The sequence below is a fragment of the Dermacentor silvarum genome, chromosome 3 (genome assembly GCF_013339745.2).
Source record: "Dermacentor silvarum isolate Dsil-2018 chromosome 3, BIME_Dsil_1.4, whole genome shotgun sequence".
Classification (NCBI taxonomy): domain Eukaryota; kingdom Metazoa; phylum Arthropoda; class Arachnida; order Ixodida; family Ixodidae; genus Dermacentor; species Dermacentor silvarum.
In genome coordinates this window covers 170,631,932-170,651,180 of record NC_051156.1, presented here as the reverse complement: position 1 = coordinate 170,651,180, position 19,249 = coordinate 170,631,932, and the positions used below count along the sequence as shown (strand labels likewise).

The 19,249-nt window shown below is 48.3% G+C and overlaps 1 protein-coding gene across 9 annotated transcripts in view; it reads right to left on the bottom strand.

Moving 5' to 3' along the window:
• Positions 1-2,444: 2,444 nt before the first annotated feature.
• Positions 2,445-19,249, bottom strand: part of LOC119446083 (rap1 GTPase-activating protein 1-like) — a 254,894-nt gene continuing 238,089 nt past the window's right edge. For 8 of the 9 annotated variants that reach the window (XM_049663886.1, XM_049663888.1, XM_049663881.1 and 5 more), the window contains 6 exons: positions 14,357-14,522; positions 13,167-13,472; positions 12,143-12,207; positions 10,536-10,870; positions 7,569-7,669; positions 2,445-3,386 (listed from right to left, as the gene is read on the bottom strand). In XM_049663886.1, the coding sequence (XP_049519843.1) occupies positions 3,282-3,386; positions 7,569-7,669; positions 10,536-10,870; positions 12,143-12,207; positions 13,167-13,472; positions 14,357-14,522 (1,078 nt within the window). In that variant the 3' untranslated portion in view covers positions 2,445-3,281. Of the gene's footprint in view, positions 3,387-7,568; positions 7,670-10,507; positions 10,871-12,142; positions 12,208-13,166; positions 13,473-14,356; positions 14,523-19,249 lie in introns of all 9 variants that reach the window. The other variant, XM_037710424.2, reaches the window with a different exon arrangement.

Sequence of the window (19,249 nt, the reverse complement as noted above, 5' to 3'; positions counted from 1 at the left end):
TCGGGGGAGTCTGTCACTATCTACCCGAGGCTATATATATATATGAGCTTACATTTAAGGTATGCGGACTGTTATAAAGAACGCTTACACACGGCGTTACGAATTGTACGACACTAAACTAAAGACGGCCTCTCGCCATTGGCGAATTCCCGTGTAGTCCCTAAATCTATCGCACGGACGTCACAGCTACTTACAGAAGAGATTCAGAAAAGCTCATCGTCATGTGTAGCGCGCGGAAATATCACGAGCATCGACAAGTTTACGGATACGACATGATACACGCGACGTTGGTAGTGTCGAGACCTCATCTTACGAAACCCGATTTTACGGAATCACCAATTTAACGAACGCGTTTCGGTTCTACGATTCGCTAAACACTCGGCTGTTCACGATCCGCCGACTTCTCGAAACTTTTCATTTGGATAGATACTCTGTGTCTCCCACTTCATAAAATCGGGTTTCGGATATAGGCCGTGTACATTGAATTACACACACTAAGACATATTCTCTACTTTGAACATATGCGGAACCACATTTTCTCCCCCGTTCACTCTCTGAAACCACACCTCTAACTACCGACGACATTCAACCGGCTTCTTAAAACATTTCGAAGAAGTGTTGAACTACGGTCTCTTCGAAGCCGGCTCCAATCATCGCAAGCGCCGATAACGTTACTCGTTATTTCTCTTAACCCTCGAAGAGATCAAAGTTTCTGCTACAATACTGCTATTCTTTTTCTGGGAGCCAGAGGAAATGCAACACGTATATATATATATACAGCAATAAATAACTTCCTGGACTGCAGGCAACCGCTAAGCACGCCTGCAACATACTGATGACGCAGAACGTTTGCGTAGTGTTCCAGAAACTGCACAACACAGCGCGCACGAGTTCCGAGAGTACTTTGAACAATAACAGGGGAGACGGGCAGTCCCCAATGGCTGAAAAGCGCGGGCCTGCTCGAGACACGGCCACTACGCGCATATCCCGTGCATACCCTGTACAAAGATTTTTGTTGGCAATCTAGAGACCCCCGCATAGAACAACTATGCAACGTAAAAAAAAAAAAAAAAACCATGCGATGTCTATAGGAAGTCAACAATAACCTTTGCAAGGCCGCACGCGCACGCGGAATCCAAATGAGTAACGCACCTGAACCTGAAGGTGACACAAGTGAAATGCAGGTTTCGTGTACAAGCGGGCGGGACATACATTATGCACACATACCGCAAGGAATGTCCGCGGAGTAGACATTATTAGAGTGTTGCCGTATAACGTATTACAGTTCACGGAATACAGGAACGTCAGAGATGCAGACCGTGCGGCAAGACGCTTTAACGCAGCGGCACAGTTGGCGGCATCTTGTGAGGTTAACGTCAACTAGAGCACACACAACTAATATTGCAACAGCTATGTTCTGCCCATACGCTGGTGCCAAGGCGTTGCTAGCAGCAATCAATAGCGTACAGTGAACTTATTTTTCTTCGTCTTCCTTCTGCGAAAACAATGACGCCACACAAAGATTTTTAACGCGTTGTGATTGAAGAAATCATCACAAGATGGCGATGCCAGCGCTGCTGGTGCCGTCTCGTGACGCTGAGTTCAACTACAGCACACCGAAGTATAAATGCATTGACCATGTACCACTTAGCTGATGGTGTATGGGGCGTCGGCAGCAACAATAAAACGTATAGTTGTTGTCTTCTATTCTATTTTTTTTTCTCCGACAAGAATACTTTTGCAACACAACCGCTTGGAACGCGTTTGGTTAGAACAAAACTCACAAGATGTCACTAACAGCGCTGTTTTCTGCCGTTAGGTCTCTGGCTTTCCGGTATTTAGCAAACGGTAATACTATACTATGTACAGGCTAAATAAAGACTATTCTCCTCAACATTTTTTAAGGAGATCGAACATACGAGAGACGTCCGTAAACATTTTAAAGAGCGAGCTACCGATGCAATTTACATCTTCAAGGTCATAGGGGAGAAGACAGAGAAAGAAGAGAGAGAAATTGTTAAGTGTACACGTTGGCGAAGTATCTGGAGGTCATCACGCAAAGTACGAAAATACAGAAGCATTGCAGCTTCATTCGAGTGCGTATCTCCCGGAAAACGGGAAGCAAAGGATTCACAAACGCAAAATGCAAAAAAAAAAAAGAAGATGCGGATGAACGTACGCATGTTGATGGTTTAAAAGCTCTGTATACAGCACGCTGGTTTCTCCCAGGAAAACATTTATCAGCACAACCAAGAATTATGATGTGAGGCTCGCAGTTCTAAGAAACTTTGGCTTGCATGGTACTAAATACAGAAATAATAAAATGTTTTTATAAAATAATAAAATTACATAGGTATTGAACAATTCTATGCGCTGCGTGTGGCCAAATCCTTAAACATTGCACTTAAACTGCCCATACTGCAGTTGCCTTTTTTCATTATGTCCTGAACAGTATCAAGGAAAAATTTAAAACAATGGAAATAAATAAAAGTTATCCACAAAACAGAGTCGTGAATGTGCTACGCGAAAACAAAATGCACATCCCTCTCGAGAAACATATCGTACATAACATATCTCACGAGTCGATTATTGTCGTATGATTTGTACGGGATCTCATATTCTAATACGAGATTAATGAATATAGGAAGTGTGTGGCATACGCGATTTTTTTTTCTCTCTCGTGCAGGGATGTCTCCTAATTACACAGACAAGTGCATTGCTCGGTCAAGCCAAACGCATGCCATTCGCAAAAACGTGACAGTTTTTCTTTAACGAGATAACAATGTACGCATGGCTTGGAAAAGAACTAAGACAACCAGAGGAACATGGTAAAAATAAAAAAAAAGGAAAAGAAACACGCAGTGACAACGAATCATTGCACAAACGCACACATCACATACAATAAATCTTAAAATAACGGGAAAGGATCTTGACACTCTGTCCATGGTGTGTGTGTGTGTGTATAGAGCTCACTTGTGGCGAAAATGATGCAAGACGCGGAGTGGAAGGTAATGCGTTAGTCTCTCGCATGAAACGCAAAAAAAAAGAAGAAAAAAAAAACGGCGGACAGCAGGCATAGGTGGGTACAGGTGAACTTGGTGAGCCGATCAACCGTTCTCATTCACTGTCTCTTCTTTTTTTGGCATGAGTGTGTGCAGCGCACTCTTCGTCCTCGCAACAGCAGTGGAAAAGAAAAGAAGCGTTCGCAAGTATAGAGTTGACTAGCAATGGTGCGACGCAGAGCCCGTCACGAGAACGACGGAGAGCTTGTCGCCGGGGTATCAGACGAGCTTCGAGAGCCGGGCCACCTCGCGCTTGGCAAGGGAGAGCTCCGTCGTGAGGCGCACTTCCTTGTCGGTAAGCTTCTGCATTTCGGCCTGCATGATCTGCGAGGAAAATGAGGTGGATAGAAGAGTGTCAGGGAGGTACGCTCTCGCTTTGAGCGCTTTAGCCGCGTGTGGCTGATGTAAAGCGCCACAAAGACAAAAGAGGGGAGAAAGCAAGAATAGGAAAGGCAGGGAAGGCCAACCAGACGACTGTCCGGTTTGCACACCCTACACAGGGGGTGGTAAGGAAAAGGGGAAATAGAAAGAGGAAAAGAGTGATAAGTCGGAAGATATAAACAGTAACTCAGACTTGTGCACTTAAAGAACTGTACTAAGGGATGTGGCTCGGAAGTGACTCAGATTAAGGAGAAAGAAAATGGCCTCGAGTCCAGAGAGAGAGAGAGAGAGAGAGTGAAAAAAATTAAAGAAGGGCAGAGAAGGCGAAAGAAACAACAACAAGCAGAAAATCCGGTTCGATATCTTGAACTGAGGGACAGGGACATATTGAATTTATTTATTCACATACCTTAAGTTCCTAGTTCTGGAAATACATAAAGGGGAAATGGGGAGTCACTAAAACAACAAAAATACACAAGTTGTGGCTAACAGCAATAAATCAAATGGATATAAAAAGGTAGCAATGATAACAAGGAACTAGCGAGAGCGGGAGACCATATACATAAACATGCGCATTTCTATCGACGTAAGTCAATACCAGGCCGTAAAAGTAATAAAGCCGTTTTTGCACAGTGTGTCGCCCTTAAGAAGTGAAGCAATGCCTTCACGACCCTCTGCTGCGACATCTGGATGACGGTCGGCATTAAAAAATTGGTCTGTCAACAATACAAACAAGTCTGGTAGTGAGCAATCGCCGTTGTACATTTCATCGAGGACAGATACAAATATTGTGCTCAAAGATCTCTTCGCGTCCACTGCTTGTCATAGACGGAGTTCCGAAGGCGAAGGAATTTCGCGTGCATTCCTCTATGTTTCCGTACGCACTATAACAGCTGACAACGACCCTCTTATAGCCTCCAAGACCGCGGCAGCGCGCACGGATGTCGAAGGCCATCCTTCTACTTCCCCGAGCAGGCGTTGCGAGTTGCTAGCGCTCAGAGCACGGACAAGAGCCACACAGACCCCCGCGATGCACGTCAATTTACCATATCCTGACGCATCGACTTCGGTGCGGCACCCTCGGCAAACAAAGCCGAGGAAAGTCAATTTCGCTTCCACCTGTCCATGCAAAATCAAATATTGAATCAGCACATCTTTCCTTTTGAGGCAAATATCCGTTGCAAAGGCGTCGAAAAACAACGCCACGCGGGCTTCTTCGCAAAGGTATTGCACGGAAAGATGCACTTGTTTAAAGCTCGGAGCATCTACGAAAAAAAAAAAAAAAAAGTCGCAGGCCTGCGCGGCACACGCAGCACAGTCACAGCGTAAGCTGATGGAGCGGCTCAAGAGTAGCTCCAATTTGGGCACCACGCACAAGAGGGTCTTCGCGGCAGTCTGTTCGCCTCGTTTTGACGAGAACGATCTCAACTGTCCGCCCGGCATCGACGGCGAGCTGCGGCTTGTAATGCTCTCTGCACAGCAGTCTGCTGAGCCCGATCAAGCCTTACAACTGCAACTTACATGTCGGGCGCACCACGTTTGCAGGCACCTTAACTAGATGGCGCCACCAAACTGGCGGAGACTCGGCAGCTCGGGAGCGCGTTGATTGCGTGCCTCGTCTGAATCGCATATCGTTGTCTGCGCCAGCGCACGCAAACGCCTGCGCCTGCAAACGCAAACACCTACTGCGTTTGCAGGCACCTTACCTAGATGGCGACACCATACTGGCGGAGGCTCTGGTCGTCTGCCCCTGGGCGCTTGCCTTATAGGGCATTTTCCGCCGCCCGGTAGCACGCGCTTGCGTGGCTCAGTGGTAGAGTGTCTGACTCCCACGCAGCGGGTGCGGGTTCGATCCCAGCGGGAAACGCGTACTTTTGTCGCAATTCCGGCGATAGCGGCTACGGCCCAACGCCGGCGGCCGCCGCCAGCGGCATTATCGCGGACTGAAACAGCTATTGGCATGAGCCCATACCAGCCTACGCTGTAAAAAAAAAAAAAAAAAAACGATGGAATCTGCCGATTGACGATATCGCAGTAGCTTTCGCAGTTGCGACAAAAACGCATAAAGAGCACCGTGAAGCCCGCTTCTTGCGCGTTGTGTCCCGTCCTTGCTAGTGCTATCATTTACACACGAATGACAGGTTTACTGTCATTATATACCGTTGTAGAAAACGGCAACTAAGCAATAACGCTGCGTATTGTGAATGCTTGGCGGGAAACGCTGAAACTAGCTTCATTGTTGCTTATCAACTGCGACCAAATGATAAGTTTGGCTACTAGTAAGCCCGCCAAGGCAAAACTCATACCCCAAAAGAAAGAAATAAACAAGTTAGTTGAAAGCCTTCACAAGTGTTTAAAGAAATAATAAGCGTAGAAAAAAAGAAGGGGCATAGTTTGCCGAGTTGTTGAAGCCGCCGTCCACGTACAATTCTCAGGCAGTCTTTAGATAGTGATACGAAGGAAGCTGGTATGCGAAGGAAGCACGCATATTTCTACGCCAAAATATAAAGGGGCATGATTCAATGGGCTTCCCCGCTTCCGTGCTTATGCTGTGACATATTAATGCTGCACGAATAGCAATTTAAGGTACCGAATCAAATACGAATCGAATAGTGCCATAAGCGAATCGAATCGAACACGTTCTGAATAGTCAATTTCCGATTGGCGTAAAGCAGTGTTCACAAAGTATTCGAAAGCTATTCGAAAAATATTCGTATTTACGAGTAGTGACTATTCGATTCGAAGACTGAACCGAATACGACACCGTTTGATTCGTTATTCTAAAGCATCGGACATTAGCACACCCCTATACAAAATATTATATTTGTTAAGCTATATGTCCAATGTCACAATGTTTGGTAGCCATAACCAACTGTCAGCATAACGTTATCAGTCCTTTTTTAAATGCGAAGCATTTCTTGCCGGCGGCTCTGTCCGTCCCTCCCTCCGCCGTGCGGCGTCCACACCCGCCCTGCGCATTCCCATCATCCTCCCACTCCTCTCCTTGTCTTATCTCCTCTCCTCTCGGCATTCCTCTTCTCTCCGGATTGCGCAATGAATGGCAACACCTGCGGCTCCGCGCGCGATAATGCGAAGCAGCTTAGGTTAGAGGCGCGACGGTAGGCGCTGCATACTCCGCTGGGGGCGCCACTGTAGCTCGCGGTATAATGACGCGCGCGCGCGCTCCGCTCCTCTCATTCTCCTCCCGCAACGCCGCGATGGGTGCCACGTACAGCGCCAGTGTCAGCTCCGTGGACAGCGCCGCGGAGAAGAGGGCTCGAGCTGCTGCCGCGAAACGACAGCGGCGACAGGCCGATCCAGAACTTCAGGCTCGCGAAGCCGGTAGCTACGTACCTCAACCTAACGGAAACGACGAACTGAAAACTAATGGGAACTTGAGTCGACCCCATGGCTGCTTCGCATACTACTCAGGGTTCCCCTACGGGAAGATGGTGTAATTTTTTTATTGCGATAGCAATTATATGGACACTCAAAAGCAGATTTCTGCCGTCGGCGTCGCCGTCGCCGTGAGGTTCCGTATGACGTCAATGGAGATGAAATCGTGGCCGCGCGCCGCCGAACGCTGTATGTGCGAGTGAAAGGGCGCGAGGGACGCGCTCTTTCACGGGGAGTGAACGCACGGCGGAGAACAAACGCGCGTTCTGCGCCGTGCTTCCTTAAGGGCTGCAGAAGTAGGCGTCTCTTTCCTGCTTCCTTAAGGGCTGCAGAAGTAGGCGTCTCTTTCCTCCTTTACAATCACCATATATGTAGAGCAAACGCGCCTTCTTCCGATGCGCGAGAGGCCGTGGGGGAGGGGGGGAAGGGGGAGGGAAGGGAGGCGACGTTTAGCTGCGGCACCAAGTGCCTATTTATATCAGAGGCTCCGGCAACAGTCACCAACGCCGCACGCATTTTGAGCGAACGCGGGCAAAATGCCGACGGCGTCGACAACAGTTCGGCGCGTTGCCGGTGCTGCTGCATGTCCAAGTTTATACAGCTGATAAAGTTAATAAATATCATTACTTCGTATATCTCTCTACAAATTTGCTATCGCAATTGATGCTTCACCTTTCAGGTGAAACTGCGACAACTATTTTTGTCTTGTTACAAATAGTAATCACTCACCGCTTTATCCTTGAGCCAGTCAAACTTTTCCCTCTTCATACGCGCTAGTTCTTGTGCCAGGCTCTCGATCTGCTCCTGAAAGCCTTGAAGTGTATCGGCACCTGTCGAAAGACGAAGGGGGACACGCACAGGAAAACACTGGATGCGTCACTCTGCGCGCCGTAAAACATGCAATTTACACACGTATAGGACAAAACTGCGTGCTACAGTTATTCATGCGTTACGAACTAGGGGAAACGTGCAACTTCAAACATGCAGTACTCAGTGTTAGAGAGAAGAAAAGAGGAAAGAATCCCACTGGCCGGCCGTATAGCTATACAGAGGCGCTTCACCCATATACCTTCCTGATTGCGGTGCGTTAACGTATGCGTCAGCCCAGCGAGAGCTACGGCTATAATATTGTTAGTGTATACTGTTATGAATGCGTTCTATAAGTATCTCTATTAACTTGCCTTTCTGATATCACGCTAGAACGCGGCGGCCGGACGTTTACGATAAGGGACTGAAAAGAGTGTTGCACCTTTACGTTATTTTATCGGCATTAGTCCGCATGTACAGCGTATCGCAACAAAGTGTCAAAAAGTCAACGGCCGACTGGCCGTTTTGCAGTAAGCTGGGCGTCAGGACAACAACGTAATAATCGCCCCCATTTAAATGTTATTCTGTTCGACAGTTTACCGAAGTAGCTTCATTTTTATTATTAAAGATAGGTAAATTGGAAGTTGCGATTTCAGCGCTACGAAATGGGCACGCACCTATGTAGGAGAAAGCTGACAACCATAACGATTCTTTTTCGCACCTATGAATGTCGTGCCGATAGCTCCACGTTTAATGTTTTCCTTCATTAATTTGCACTGAAGTAAATGGGTGCTTTATAAAGACGTTCGAAAACAGAAAAATCGAGGATTTAGAAAGAAGCGACAAAGCTGAAGCGAATGTGCAAGCGATTCTCACGCCACTGGTTGGGGTGACACAGGCGGTGTTATTCTGCAAGGTCTCACGATATATAGTCATAGAGGCCCTCTTGCCATATACTGTTCAATACTGAACACAATTAGCCACAAGCCCGGACAACAAAGCACGCGCCTGCAAGCCCAGAACCGTGCACTGAAAATGATCTGGTCGCAACTGGGACGCATGTTTTCACCGTTATTACACTTATCCTTTAACTCCGAAATTATTTCGGAAAAAAAAGCGCACGACTTACCAATATTTATTTTTTATTGCTCCAAATTATCGCGCGTTACGTTCGGACTTGAAAAATATATAGTTCATCTCGTTTGTGTCATCCCTTATGTTCGTCTTTTAGGTGTCAAGTACAGAGACGCCTGTCCTGAAGAAGAGACTTTCCTTGAGCACATGCGTAATGTTCGGACGTAATAATCTGACCCAACGATAACGAAGAGAATTGAAAGCATCGAGAAATATGTTCAAATGCCGAAACTCAAATGCAGGACGCGAACTGAGTTAACGAATGCGGCTCATCCCAGGCAAGCAGTTCAGAGGAACGTCTGGCCTGGACGAGTAGAGTGTGTTATCGTACAGTGAGTGTGTTATTGACTACGATGAGTACAGCTCGGGCTTTGTAGTTAAAGGATTAAATTGTTCTCTAACGAGGACCCACACACTATTTGCCAGGGAAAGTGCGACACGTATCCGCGGAAAACAAGAAACGCCACGACGCGTAGAAGTACACTTTCCTGAGATGTAATCGCAGCGCGAACATTTTCAAACTGTGCTATCAGCATTTAAGAACTATAGACTGGCAGTGGAAAGCAGAAGATACGACCAAGGAACGGATAAAATTTCCGTTGAAAGAGTTAAAAAAATTAAATTATGGGGTTTTACGTGCCAAAACCAGTTCTGATTATGAGGCACGCCGTAGTGGGGGACTCCGGAAATTTGGACCACCTGGGGTTCTTTAACGTGCACCTAAATCTAAGTACACGGGTGTTTTCGCATTTCGCCCCCATCGAAATGCGGCCGCCGTGGCCGGGATTCAATCCCGCGACCTCGTGCTCAGCAGCCCAACACCATAGCCACTGAGCAACCACGGCGGGTTCCGTTGAAAGAGTAATCCTCCTTCTAGCATTTACGCTAGAAGGAGAATTACTCTTTCCACGAAGCTCGTATGCACGGTATTTCCGTGGGTAATTCCGGTGGATAATTCCAGCACTGTAATTACCCATGGTAATTCCATGGGTAATTCCGGCACTGTCCCACGGAACTCGTATACAAGCTCCGTGGGACAGTGCCGAGAAACGCAAGTGTGAAAAAGGCCTAGCTTTAGAGGTGCAGCACGCGTTACCTTTATCTATATATGTTCCAATTAAGTTGGAGCAAGTTGAGATCGGATCGCGCAGTTTTTAATGTAATCAACTATTGGCCTATTCTTTCTTAGCACCCGGTACCCGGATAATTTTATAATCAAAATGATGGATTGGGTTCTGCGTCGGAAAGCTACACCTGTGTTATGGAGGACTATGAATTAATTTCGACTCCCCTGTGGTTCATTAATGCACATCCAAACCTAGACCCACGGGTGTGTTTGCACCACATTTTTGATCAAAATGCAGCAGCCGCGACCGGAAATCGTTCTCGCGACCTTGTGCTCCACAAAACGACGCCACAATCACTGAGCCACCATAGCGGGTAGCTCACCAGCTTTGGCTTTTCTCCGATGCTTCATAAGTCCTAGAGTGACATACATAGACGATCCTAAAAAGCGCAGATGAAATAAAACATAACCTTAACAGCTAATGACTGGCTCATTGAACGAGCACAATGGCAGATTCCAACTTTGCAGTGGTCGCTGTAGCAGCAGCAGCAGCGGAAAGCCAACAGGCAAAGACAGGAAACGGGCAAAGAAGGCAACGGGGGCAGCGACAGGGAAACGGCCTCAGGGCGTGTTTGTGTTCATGCATCGGGAGACAACCAACCAACGTGCAGAAGCGCTAGGATAAGCACCCTCCGCGTGCTGTCCGCCTCCGCTGGCCGCTGACGCCGCCGTGGCTTGTATGAGCAGGGAGCGGGAGTTCCTGGACGGGATCTCCGGCGGTGGCATCATGCTGCTGCCGCTGAGGCCCAGGTCAGACTCGACGCTGTTCAGACTAGAGGTGTCGGACTCGGCGCACGGGAAGCTGCCGCAGCCCGACTGCTGTAGCTGAGAGCCCTGCTGCTGCGCCAGCTGAGACTTGGCCATCGAGGGCGGCGTCTCTGGGCTGGACACCGGCGTGGTGGGACTGCTGTTGGGACGCCGCCGGCTCATGCCCAGCAGGGAGGTGACCGTGGGGAAGTCCAGCCTGTCGAGTTTTCGGAAATCCGGATATAACTAGCACCGCTCGGGGACGGACGGCACCAAGCAGACTGCTTGGTGGCACGTTTTAGCTGTATACGCGGACGACAACGTTTTGCAGCTTTGACATCGCCACTGGCCCATTAAGTGGGCTAGGTAAAGTTTCACCGGCCTTCAGTATGGCGGCCGCGATGGAGTCAGGACAAGGTTTGTACGTAGCTATGCGTTGACCCACAGGGCGCCATCCTGTGTCTTCTTGCTGCTGCACTTGCCACCCGTAGGCCTCGATCTGTTGCTGGGTTCTACAAGTGAGATGGCTCTGATTTCCGCACGAGTCACTCTTTTGAGTCCAAACGTTCACCCACGCGGCAGAGGCTGACGGTAGAGTGTGCAGTGAAGACAACACGGTCAGTGCGTCCCCTGCCTCCCACGAGTTCTGTGGACACGACGTGCAGGCAATTAGCAACAGAAAGGACACAAGATGGCGCCCGTGATCCGCTTTTCACGGTGCTTTGACGTGTCCGCAAGACTGTCGGCCTGGGCAGAAGTTCCGTCAAACTTCCCCTGAAGGGGTGCACGGCGGTATACACCGCTACTAGTTACGACGTTTTCTGTGTGCGATATCAGTCATGACCATATTTGCAATACGGTCCACACAGTCTCCAGGTCACAGTGACGGTGCTTCAAATTTCCTGCTCCAGGGAGTGCAGTATGCTGCGCTGTGGTTGCTGCTTCAGCATGTTAGTCAAATGTGTTAGTTGTTTAGGCAGGCCAGTTGCTTTGTTAAGAAGGTCCATCTGGACGCCATAACAAAGGCGCGCAGCACTAAGGCGGAAGCGCGTAGCATTAACAGGTAATTGACATAATGAATGACCTACCGTGGTTTTGTGAACTGGCAGCAGTTCAACCTCAGAAACAAACAATGGGGTATTGTGTGACAAGTCGATTACGGTGGTCGTTAGCCATTTCACCGAAATATGAACTATGATTAGTATATAATTAAAATTACGCAGGCGCGTTAAACCATCGCTTCCGAAGTACACTGTTCGCCAACTTCAGACATAGCATGGCACCAGAAGGCAGTAACATTCGAAAGTGGTTGTCTTCATTTTAGAATAAGCACATAGTTCAGAACTCTTGTCTACGTGATAGTCGTTCATGGGGGTATACTTTTCGAGGCATTAGAAGGTGGTTTTAAGTATACACAGCTTTTCGATCACTGAATATTCATGTCACATTTCCCGACATAATGAACTGAAAGAAAATATTGTAAACTCACCGCCGGCTGCTACTTTGAGATGGCGATCCCTGGTTGACGCTCCTGGAACTCTGGGCTTTAGGTGTCTGAACGAAAAACGCGACTTCTTTAGTAACACTCCAAATAGAATTCGGAAGCTCTAAAGACGTGATTGATATTTGTGGAATGTTTAGATGAAGTTGACAGTAAGTGCATGCGGTGGAAAAGCTAACTGCTATTACAATTTTTCCAATTGCCTACCCTTATTGCCGCGTTGAACTGATTAAACAAAAACCGGAGAGTCGCGGCTATCGTAATTGTATCACAATAAGTGTAGCTCAGCTTAGGGCACCCTGGGTATAGCCCGGTTGTCCCAGGGCTCGCTAAGTCCCAGCTAACCGCCAGGGCTGGCTGGAATTGTGTTAACAATAAATGGCTACCATCCAACTAACTGACAGGGCCAGATTTTCAGCTCCGGACTATTGGCCCCTAGCACTTCTTCCTGGGCTCCAGTACTCGAGTGTAGACCTTATTCTTACCTATAAGTCTAGGATTTCTCTATTGGAATTCCAAACTCACGCAATCATACCGAAATAAATGTCGAGTCAAAAGCTGTTACAGCGTTACAGTTAGCTTTGAAAAGCAGTCTTCACTGCAGCATGACATAGCTTGAAACAAAACGCACTACCAGGTTAAAACGTCTTCACTGCAGTATAACCTGGCTTGAGGCGAAGCGCTCTGTACGCAATGAGAGAGTTCTTTTTCTTTATTACAAAATAAAATAAATGAAAACAATTTTCTGAGCGCTCAAACAATGAGGTGCTAACCTCTGTATTGCCTATCATGTGGTATACAATTTCTTGCTGTAAGCCAGGGTTTTGCGGGAATTCAGCTCTCTTAAAAATTTCACTCTTAAGGCTTACTGTAGGTCTCGTTGCAGTAATCATACACGCAAACCCTTTCTAGCACTTCACGCTGCAACAGCATATAGCTAGATACTCTAGCACGCTATGAAGAACTCTTCTCTCCTTTTCTCGACGAGGAGGAGGAATAGAGCGTGACTGACCCCAGTGGCGAGCGGGGTGTTCTCGCCGATGACAGTGTTGGTGAGGCTGCTGCTGCTGGCGCTGGACGAGGAGCGCTTCGCCAGGTTGGACTCGACGGACTGGCTGCGGATCTTGACGCTGAGCGCCTTGCGGAAGAAGCCGTCCAGGAAGCTCGCGCCGCTGGCCACGGCCGTGGAGCCGCCGTTGGTGGCTGCGCCCTCGTCCAGCTCGTCGCCTGCCACGAAGCTGGCGCTGCCGGAGAACTCCTGCGTCTTGCCCAGCAGCTGGTCGTGTAAGTTCTGCAGAAGCGACGACCGGGTCCGGGCCTATACAGCGCGGTGAATACGAGAACGGTTCGCTTGGTGCGTGGAATATATCTTCAAGGTGTTTTAAATTTCACCGAATCAATACCGCATCCCCAAGTTATGACCGAAGGTCACAAATGACACGCTTGTGACCCATGACTACAAGGCACCAGGTCTGACGCGTAGCGGAAGATAGCTGGCCGTTAAGAAAATTACGAAGGCTTTCTTCTTCTTCTTTCTGGGCTTTTACGTACCAAAACCAGTTCTGATTATGAGGCACGACGTAGTGGAGGGCTCCGGATTAATTTTGACCACCTGGGGTTCTTTAACGTGCACTACAACGCAAGCACACGGGCGTTTTTGCATATCGCCTCCATCGAAATGCGACCGCCGCTGCCGGGATTCGATCCCACGACCTCGTGCACAGCAGCGCAACGCCTTATCTGACTGAGCCACCACTGCGGGTAACGAAGGCTTTCAGTTTAGCGCAAATAGTACATGCACACAGAGGAAAAACAGGACGCAGTGTATCCACAGGACTGCGTGTCAATGTTCTAGTTGCGCTACGCTGAATGCATTTTGTAGTGACAATCCCAAATCACAACTTTCTAGACTCTCTCTACGTTTTTCGCGCTATTTTCCCACGTCATATCAGATGACCAAGCTAGCCAAAAGTCCCACCCTTTCGCAATGGATCACTAGCCTAGCCCTATCCCAAACCTCGCTACAACTACAACTTTGTTGTAGTACTTAGCCTTGCAGAGTCTCTTTCCAAATACAGCCTCTCTGACGGCAGCTAAATAATACATTGGCATAAAACGGCCTGTTGCGAAATTTATAGAATCGTAATCCAAAATTTGCTTCAATGTTTGTGGCCCTTTAAAGCAGGTGGAAGCTCGACTGACCTCTAGCCGAGCAAACTGCTCGGCCCGGTACGAGGCGTTTTCGGCGTTGATGAGCTTCTGCAGCAGGAACTCGCGGAACTCGGGTCCAGCCTCGAACTCGGCCGGCACCGGCAGCTTGGGCTCGAAGAAGGGAACGTCCAATCGAGCCGTCACCGCCACCCGGTACCTGGACACGGTAACAATGGGCAAATTAAGGGCTCTATTTCTGTACGGACATCTATTTTGTGATGCACTGAGTCAAACTCAGCACGAGTATACTAACCCGGGAGGACACACAAGACAAAACGACAGGACACAAAACTGTCTGGCGTGTGCACCCATGTTAGCAGTCGTTACTCGGTTTCACTCGGCGCACTACAAGGCGAATTAACATCGACTATAGCTCAATTACTCAGCGTCATTGCTCGTGTGCAGACAACAGCGGTGCAACGCGTCGATAATGAGTTTTGCGACATCGTCGCCCAGAGAGGGTTTGCTTCATGACATGGCAAATGAATACTGGCGAAATCGGCACGTGCCGTTAAAAGAAAAAATTGTCATTTATCGGATAATAATAGACGAAGCTACAAAGGAAACTAATACGGGTTCCTGAGAAATAAAGCTTCACAATTGAAGAAAAAAATTGTCCTAATCCGGGGAGCGCACCCGGCAGCAACGCTTTTCGGGTCGGTCGCTCTACAATCTGAGCTAACCAGGAGGCTAGCATGCCTAGCAGATTGCACAGTGATGCCGAATTGATCGACAAACTCGAACCGCAGGGAAATTGAACTTGGCAAATCGGCCGTACGGAAATCCGCAAGGTTGAGGAAGTTTCATGAAAAGTTTTCACCCACACGAAGCTACACGGGAAACCCGCAGGAGCTTCCTTTGTAGCTTTGCGCTATAATATCGAGTGGATCACAACTTTTCCTTTGTATTTTAGGGGAGAAGCTCCTTATAGCGGCACCCGTTCCGTCCCCGTCGTAGTAGTAGTAGTAGTGTGTAACCAGTCTGAGAAAAATGAGAAAAAAAATTCCGAAGTTGTGTCCGTAGCGCGGAATCGAACCAGGGACCCCTCGCTTCCAAGCGCGCGGCGTTAGCCCACTACGCCACGAAGCGGACATGGACAAACGCACCACGATGGCTATAAATACCCAACATTAACGAAAGGCCGCGTTTCTAACGCGTTTGTGCTAGCGCGTTACGGCCCGTGTAAGAAGCTGGTGTAAGACGCTGTGGCCTCTCCGCCTTACCTTCAACGCGTTTCGAACGCGCTGCCCAAGGCGGTGGCAAGTCAAGTTCAAGTCGAGGAGCGTTTATGAATACGGGGGGTATACTCTCTCAGCAGTCATGTGATGGCGTCGGCAAACGCGGTGCACGTTCCGGCATGTGTAAATGGCTGCGTAAGACGCTGTGGCCGCTCCCCCTTACTAGAGAGTACTGCACGTTTCTAACGCGTTTGTGCTAGCGTCCCCTTAAGCGGGAGATCCGATGATTCCCTCCGGAGCTTCGCCCACTCATCATCATTCACCTCGTGGATCTGCTGTCATTTTTTTCTTTATGATGGAAATGCTGCGATCGATGAATGGATGGAATAAATCAATAAATGAATGGTAGAGTGGGCGGACGGCTATTTACGTATACCATACAATGAAAAATTAGGTCACCGGTGCCGCGTTCTCGTGACGTCACGTTTTGCAGCCTTAGTTTCGCGCCGTTAGTGCTGCCACATTGAAGGAACCGACTCGGTGCTAGCAAACAAATATTGCGACACCAAACGCGGCTGCGCGAGCAATAGCTGCAGCTCGCAGACTGGGTCCTGAGCCTCATGCGCAGTCAATCTATTAAGCCTCATCATGCAGACGTACAACGTGACGGCGCCTCTTCGCACCTGTATAGCAGTGCAGCTCTGCTACGGTACGACTGTTTATGCAAAAAGATAAGTCGCGCGTCCACTACGTACCTGGCTCTATGAGAATAGGGATCCTAATGTTTATAAATAACGGGTCAATAGTTAGCGAACGCTTACCGGATGTTCGTACAAGCAAGCCTAAGCATTGTTTCGGATTTGTCCGCGCATGTGCAGGGCTTCCGGCACAATATTTTTTTTCTGCACTACGGTCCCTTCAGCGTACGCAAAGACGCTTCCGTTGGTCATTTATATGTATATACAGGACGAATGTCTTAGTGTACCCAAGGAACGTCGGCCGCGGTACCACGCATGCCCAATTCGCAAACTATTCTTAGGTTCAGTTATATTCAGCGTTTGCCGCGTTCTCTTTCGGTCCACTATTTCCAGAATTCTCTACTAAGTGCTCCCCCTTCTCTACCTTCATATTGCAGCAATAGAAAGAACTGCAATGACGTTTTGTCAACGCACCGCGCAGTAATCGATTTCCGTTCCCGGCCCAGATTCAGCGTGCACATTTATATTCGCTCGCGTGAACTCGCCTGAACTCTCGCTGTTCCGACGAATATTCGGTGAGAGGTCGGTCCAGCGATTGCGAATAATCTGGACGCCTATTCAATAAAAGGGTTCCTCTCAGCTAGGGCCATTCAAGCGGACATCTTCGTCGTATTGCGTCACTTCACTGTGGGAATCCTCAACATTATTTCGGCGCGAGATTTGTATAGTGTGTATTTTGAACATTGAGATAATATAGTCGTGCGGTGGGGTTCTTAGAAAAATGTATGCCCGCTATATAGTCGAAACTGCTCATACTGAACTGCTCATATTAGCCCGAAATTGCCGAGCAATTGAATAAAGAGAAGAAAAAGAGACCAGTCAGACAGCGTTCGTCGTTATAAAGGATTGAAGAACGCAGCAAAATGCGAGGACGACATTTAAAATCAACGACAAAAAGGAATCCTCTAAGGTAAAAAAAAAAAAAAATCGCGAATGCCTAATGGAACTGGTACGGACAATATTCAGGACGTTGACCCCTTTGCGGAGGCACTGAGGGGTATGCGCTTCGTTTTTCGATATCGCGTGGCATTGAACTCTACGGCCTCGATTTGTCTCTCGGTGACGCAGTTCGGCTGCATGCCATTATCGTATCAAATATAGGCGTGCAACCATATCGGGCTCGGCGACTAGGGTTGCCAACTTTTCCCGAATTTAGTAGGGACAGTCCTGACGTTTGAGTAAAAGTCTTCGAGTACCGATTTAACCCAGTCGGGAAGGTCAAAGGTGCCGAACTTTGCGTTTTTTTTAACATTCTGAACAACAATCAATAATAGACCAGCTTTTCTTCTTATAACGTGCCTGCCAGTTAGGTTGCACATTGTACCTTTGTGTTCTGTTGCGCTGTGATAAACACAAAGGTGGTTTTGTTTTTGTTGTGGTTGTTGTAGTCCTTCAGCATCCCTCCCCAGCAGCGCAATCAGAATGACAACAGGACCGCCGCTAAACTCAGGCAGAGCTTTTGAGAGCAGCAGCAAACCTACGCAAGAGGGAACTCAATGCGAATGTTCCCCAGACCAACTTCCCGCGGGGCTTCCCAACTCGGGGCAAGTGCTGCTGCATAGTCTCCACTCCAGCACACCGGACGTGCTGGAGCGGTGGCAGCGGTACCGGCCATCGCTGGGAGAGACGCCCTGCTTTCCCGTCTCCTGACTCCCCTGGGTAGCAGGCACCCGGCCCCTCGATATAGACTCCGAGGACTAAGAAGCAACAAAGGAGCCACACATGTGTGCCCCGACTGTAGCGTGGCCACGCGAGCAACCGCAGCCCATCTGCTGATGAAACGACTAATCTTACTTCTAATAATTCGCTTTCGCAATCAATGCTTCGCCTATATACAGGGTGCTTTATTTTAGCTGCACCAAATTTTCAAAAATTGGCTGTGGCGGATAGCACAATTATGATCCTTGATCTAAACTACTCGATGAGGCGGTCATTACTTCCACGAGAAATCAAAAGCCTAATTCAATAATTACCATAATTACGATAATTGACTTTTAATTAGTTATTTTACGACACATCTTTCAATTTCTACGAATGATAGCCGCTGAGTACGCAAGGCGTATCCGCTTGGAACGAATTCTCAGGACTGAACCAGTTTCGAGGTATTAATTTTCAAAGTGTCCGACGAAATGCATGGGCGTTCCAGTTAACTTTGTGCTTCAATGCATAAAACAGCGTTTCCCTCAAAAAGTTAACTGGAACGCCCATGCATTTCGTCGGACACTTTGAAAATTAATATCTCGAAACTGGTTCAGTCCTGAGAATTCGTTCCAAGCGGATACGCCTTGCGAACTCAGCGGCTATAATTCGTAGATTGAAAGACATGCCGTAAAATAATTAATTAAAAAGTTAATGATGTTAATTATTCAATCGGGCGTTTTGAATTCTCGTGGAAGTAATGGCCGCCTCATCAAGTAGTTTAGATAACGGATTATAATTGTGCTATCTGCCACAGCCAATCAAAAAAAATTTGGTGCAGCTCAAGTGAAACACCCTGTATAGTGCAAAATTGTGACTTTTTTAAGGGGGGGGGGGGGGGGGGGAGTGGTGACACTCTTAGACCTTTGCCGGCGCCTCCGCACCCGCTGTCCTCCTCTCTTTCCTCCTCGCTGTCACCGCGCAGGCGCTTCCCGCGCGCTGATTGGCTGCGGCGTGCGAAATCGCCCCGTCAGCTGACCCTCCCGTCAGGCAGACGTCATCAAACTTGTTTTGGCTATGTATTATTTTTTTCCGGCCGTCATTCCACTGTCATGTGTTGGTCGCGCTGCCACGGCGCTCGTGGGTTTTGCAAGTTAATTGAGCTGCAGGAAGGATGCCTGGATGCTGTGCTTTTCAATGCCGCAGCTCGCCGGAAAAACCATTAGCGTTGTTTAGAATCCCCCAAGTAAAACTGGACGTCGTGCGCCGAAAACAATCACTGCGCAACATCGGAAGAAAAGACTTCGCCC